At 40.0% G+C, this 5,834-nt stretch overlaps 1 protein-coding gene across 1 annotated transcript; it reads right to left on the bottom strand.

Annotated features, from left to right (window-relative positions):
* Positions 1-4,096: 4,096 nt before the first annotated feature.
* LOC118858140 (olfactory receptor 7C1-like) lies at positions 4,097-5,035 on the bottom strand. Its single transcript, XM_036768602.1, has one exon. It carries the CDS (start codon positions 5,033-5,035, stop codon positions 4,097-4,099), a length of 939 nt encoding a protein of 312 aa, XP_036624497.1.
* Positions 5,036-5,834: the final 799 nt, after the last annotated feature.

Genomic DNA, 5,834 nt, shown 5'->3' on the forward strand with positions numbered 1-5,834 from the left:
GAAAACTGGAAAGTTGTTTGGAAGAATTTAAGTTTAGAACTAGACCAGTATCGTAGATAGAACCGTTACCCACAATTACTTGGAAATAACACGGATCCAAATATATCATACCACATGCCGCAACAAGTTCAAAATGCATATTAAAGGTCAAACCATTAAAAAATTAGAAAGTAATCAGATCAGGAACTTGTCAGGACTAAGGCTAAGAAGATAGATCTCAGTCAAGGAAGGAATTTTTAATCACAAAATTTAAAGTAGATAATTTCAATTACAACATTGAAAAAGTCATGAACAAAATCCATGCAAGTAGTGAAGCTATTGATTGGAGAAAATAACTTTGCATCTAATACCTCTGATGAGGGTCTACTAGCCAAGATAGATAGACAAAGAGCAGATATATGAGGGCCATAACTTCTATAGATAGTATGGTGATGGTCCCACTTAGTCAGACATCAGTTGGAATATTGTGTTCAGTTATGGGTGCCATGGTTTGAGAAGGACGCTGATAAGCTGGAGAATGACTGGAGCAGGATTAGCAGAATAGCGGAGAGCCTTGAGCCCCTGCCATATGAGGATAAGTCAAAAGAAAGAGACATATTTAGGCTACAGAAGATAAGGCTGTGGAAATATATTCTAGTATATGATATGTACAAGTTTAAGAGGGACAAGTTTTCCTGGGCCATCTTCTCTTTTCCTTCTATACTATCTCTCTTGGTGATATCATCAGTTCTCATTGGTTCAATTACCACCTCTATGCCAACGATCCCTAGATCTGTAGACCTAGCCCTGACCTCCAATCTCACATTACCATCTGCCTTTTGGATATCTCCAATTAGATGTCCCATAGGCATCTCAAACTCAATATGTCCAAGTCAGAAATGACAGTTTTTCTCTTTTCTCTTCTGAACTTTCCTGCTACTGCCAAAGGTACCCCCATCCTCCCAGTCACCCATGCTCACAACCTCATTCTCATACTTAGCTCCTCATCAGATCACTCCAAGTACCCAATCTGTTGTCGAATCTTGTCATGTTCATCTTCACATCTCTCTAATTCTTTCTTTCTCTCCTCTCACACAGCCGCCACCTTTGCAAATGCCCTCATCTCCTCTTGCCTGGACTACTCAATATTGCAATGATTTCCCTGCCTCCAGTCTCTTCCTACTCCAACCCCTCCTCCATTCAGCTGCCAAAATGATTTTTCTAAAGAACTATTATCTCACAGAGTTGTTGTGGGGGAATCAAACAAGTTAATATATGTAAAATGTTTTGAAAACTTTAAAGCTATGCCTAGGATCCATTCTCTCCTCACTTCCAATTTTTAGAATCCATCAATTCTTTCAAGACTCATTCCTCCCACAGGAAGCCTTTCTTCATCTCTCTAGTTCTTTGATCATTCTTCCTCCTCAACTGAACTAGACATTCATTTAAAGGTAAGATATATAAGGACAGGGATCCATTGATTCCTCACCCCATTATTTTGCTTCTGTTATATATTTATTTTGTTTATTTTATTCTGAACTTAAGAAATAAAACAAGTATTTCCATAACATGGTAGAATGGGGGGGTGGGAAGATTGTACATGAAACTGCAAATCTATTATATATGACTTGAAATTCCTTTTAAATATATACTAAAGTTATTGTGTAACTTTCTTTTTTCTTTTCTTTCTTCCCTCACCCCTTCCTTCCATATATATGTGAATATATGTATATATATATATATATATACACACATACACATACGTGTGTGTATATATGTATATGTATATATATTATGTATATGTGTATAAAATCATTCTATACATACTTCTATTTATCAGTTCTTTGGAGAGCAATCTAGAATTATCCCCAAAGAGTTATTTAAATTGCCCACTTAACTTCATTAAGAAAGAACACTTCTTGATTTAATGCATCAGTCTGAACTGTGAAAAAGGCCTTATATACCTCCTTGTTGATTAAATCGAAGTCAATTCCAGTCGGGTCAAGGGCTTTGTCATGCCCTGAGAAAATTGGATAAAATTAGGAGCTATCTCCTAATGAGAGAGATTCCTAGGGTCTAACAGCTGGAAGGAAGGAATATGGATATGAAGAGCTGAACCAGAAAGAATTGGCAGCACAGAACACAACTTGCAAAAGGAGAAAAAAAAGTAGCCCTGAAGTGGGACAGAGAAGGGAGGAGAGAACAAGGAGGGTCACATGCCCTACAGGAATCTTAGTTTTACCCACTTATTCAAGGACTGGAGCAAGTTCCAAAGAAAGGTTTGCTTTCCCCCCCTAGTACTTGCCTATTAACAGACATTTCAACATACTTTGCCTTTCCTTTACATAAATGTTTCTGGTAATCTGAATTTTAGATCAACCACAAAGAGGCCAAATGTCAGAGATAAATATAAATGTAAAGTAAGGTAGAATTCCAAGCTTCTGCCTCAATATTAGGCATTTTCCTAACTGCAATTGTGATTGCACTCTTCAGTTGCTTTGTTGTTCAGTTCTGTCCAACTCGTCATGAACCCATTAGGGGTTTTCTTGGCAAAGATACTAGAGTGAAGTGGTTTGCCATTTCTTTCTCCAGCTCATTTTACTGATGAGGAAATTGAGGCAAACAGATTTAAATGACTTGGCCAGAGTGACATAGCTAGTAAGTATCCGAGGCCAGATTTGAACTCAGGGAGATAAGTCTTCCTGACTCCAGGCCCAGTACTCTATCTACTACACCACCTAGATGATCCTAGCTGCTTAATATAAACTCCCTAAAGCAGCAGAGGAAGAGAATCATATTGACCTGAGGAGCTATCATATTGCCTCTAGCTTTAAAATAAGCTAATTGTTTTTGTAACAGAGTATAAAACATCTAAATTTCTTAAAGGAAGGTCTTGGTTTTGTCTTTGTAATACCCAGACTTACCATAATGCCTTTCATATTGAGAGAAATTATTATTTTCTACTATATTAATAATCAATTATTAATTTGGGATACAGGCTTTTCTTTTTATTTCCTTATTCAGGGACTAGCCCATATGGTCAGTCAGCCAGTCTTTGAAGGACAATGCCTAATCCTTGGGGTACATGCTCTGTGATCTTGAGTGGGACCCCATCCAACTAAGAGACCTTACTTCTGTTTAGAGTGTAAACAGAACCAAATCTAGGTGAATTCCAGTCCCAAAGTATTGAGTTTATGCCATTATGCCACCCCCGCCTCCACTGGAGTTTGGGTAACCCAGCTCATGAAAGAGAAAACCAACAGAAGTGGTCTGGGTAGAGATGGACTCCTCTGTCCAGATTGCTGGAGGCAGCTGAGTCCCATGATAAAGTCAAGCTCTCAGCAAGAGGAGTTAAAGACTTTTAGCCTTTAGCATTTAAATGCCCACCTTCTCATTAATTGCTCACCAATCAGGGTTGATTTTCATCGGTCAGGGGCACTGCCTTTTCCAAAAGTATATTAAGGCTTCAAGTCTGTTCATGTTCTGTCTTTGGTTATCGACAGAGAACATTGATCATCAGTTTATTGATTACTAGCTAGCCTAATTAATAAATCAATTATTAATTACCCAGAAACTCTGTCTCTTGGAACTGTTCATTTGTCACATATTACAGGGACTTAATAAATGACTTCTGTTGTATTTCCTAGATTTTTGCAGCATTTACAGATTACAAAGCATTTGCACATATGCCAAGTCGTTTGAACCACAGGGAAAACACGATGAGGGAAATAGGAGATGTTACAGTTCCCATTTTACAAATAAGGAAATCAAGGATCAGATAATAGAAGTCCCTTGTCCAAAAGTCTAGAGCTCCTACTCGGTGGGACAGGGACTAAAAATCAGTCCTTGTGACTTCACATCTAGAACTCCACTGTAAAACAGCAGATCTTTGGATGAAACCAAACTCAGTATGTAAGACTGCTGGTGTCATTGCAGCACCAGGAAATAAAGTCCAGGGAGCAGATGATCTATGTCATCTAAGATCAAAAAGAGAAGAGACAAGAAGGAGAGTGTGACCCTGGGTAGTTCCAGGCTTCATGTTTGGAAACCGAGATTTATGGCTACTACACTTTGGGGCACAGCACAGTGCCATATACTCAGGCTGAGCCATACCCAATCATTGAGAGAAAGCTGATCTGCTAAAGAGTCTTCTCAGAGCATCCTTTATGTCCTTGTTTCTTAGGCTATAAATGAAGGGATTCAACATGGGAGTGACCACAGCATACATCACTGAGGCAACTGAACTCTTCCAGGAAGACTGTGTAAATGAGGAACTCAGATATACTCCAATAACTGTTCCATAGAATAATAAAACAACACAGAGGTGAGATCCACAGGTAGAAAATGCTTTATGCTTTCCCCCAGTGGAGGGGACCCTCAATATAGAAGAACAGATTTGGGTATAAGAGAAAATGATCGCTGTGAAGGGAAGAACACCCAGAAGAACAGTTATTAAATACACCAAAATGTCATTGATAAGCGTGTCAGTACAGGAGAGCCTGAGAACCTGAGTAAGATCACAGTAAAAGAGTGGAATTTCTCGTTTTGGACAGAACACCAGCCTCATCACTAATAGACTGTGGAGCACTGCATTTAGAAGGCCAATAGTCCAGGAAAGTAAAACCAACAGGCCACAGAACTGTGCGCTCATGATGGTCACATAACTCAGAGGGTGACAGATGGCCACAAAGCGGTCATAGGCCATTACAGTAAGGAGTAAGGTGTCTGAACTAGCAAAAACCATGAAGAAGTACATCTGGGTGAGGCAGCCAGCATAGGAGATGGCCTCACAATGTGTCAGGAGGTTCACCAGCATCTTGGGGACCAAAGTAGTTACCAGACAGAGATCTACCAAGGACAGGTTGGAGAGGAAGAAGTACATGGGAGTGTGGAGGTGGGAGTCAGAAGCAATGGTCAGCATGATGAGAAGGTTCCCACCTACAGTGACCACGTACATGCCCAGGAACAGCCCAAAGAGGGGCAGCTGATGCTCTGGCTTCTCAGAAAATCCTAGAAGGAGGAACTCAGATGCATGTGTTTGGTTGGCTGGTCCCATGTAGCTTGTTTTTCTATGAGAAAAGAGACAGGAGAAGAGTACTAAGTGAAAATACAGATATGTCTGACTTATATAAGGAGGAAAGTCCAGGACTTGGACTTGGAAGATCTGGATTTGAATTGCGGCCTTACCACATTCTCCTTGTATGATAATGATAATCACAGTAACAACAACAACCAGCATTTATATAGCACTTAGTATGTACCGGCACTTGGCTAAACACCTCACAATTATTATTTCATATGATCCTCATGTCACCCCTTGGAAGAAAGTGCTGTTATTATTCCCATTTTACAGGTGAGGAAACTGAGGCTAAGTGACTTGCTCAGGGTCACGCAGCTAGTAAGTGTCTGAAGCCAGATTTGAACTCATGTTCTTGACTCCAGGCCTGGTACTCTATTACACTTCACCACCTAGTGGCCCCCACCAGGAGGTTTCAATTATCCAAATATATGCTGCAATTAAACATTCTCTCTCTCTCTCTCTCTCTCTCTCTCTCTCTCTCTCTCTCTTCTCTCTCTCTCTCTCTCTCTCTCTCTCTCTCTCTCTCTCTGTCTCTCTCTCTCTCTTCCTCTCCCTCTCTCTCTCTCTCCTTTTCTCTCTCTTTTACCTCCCTTCTTTCTTCCTTTTCCCCCACCTCTCTCTCTGTCACACACACACACACACACACACAAAAAAAAAAAAATCAGAACAGCTATCATTTGCCTTAATGATAATTACACTCCCAAAAGAACTAGGAAAAGGAAATTCTGATCTCACTAAAAGGATGAGGTAGCTGTTGTTGGAGTAAAAAAGAATG

Source organism: Trichosurus vulpecula, chromosome 1, assembly GCF_011100635.1.
Source record: "Trichosurus vulpecula isolate mTriVul1 chromosome 1, mTriVul1.pri, whole genome shotgun sequence".
Classification (NCBI taxonomy): Eukaryota; Metazoa; Chordata; class Mammalia; order Diprotodontia; family Phalangeridae; genus Trichosurus; species Trichosurus vulpecula.

Coding starts and splice junctions, on each gene's coding strand:
- LOC118858140 (XM_036768602.1), bottom strand. CDS start 5,035: ATGGGACCAGCCAACCAAACACATGCATCTGAGTTCCTCCTTCTAGGA.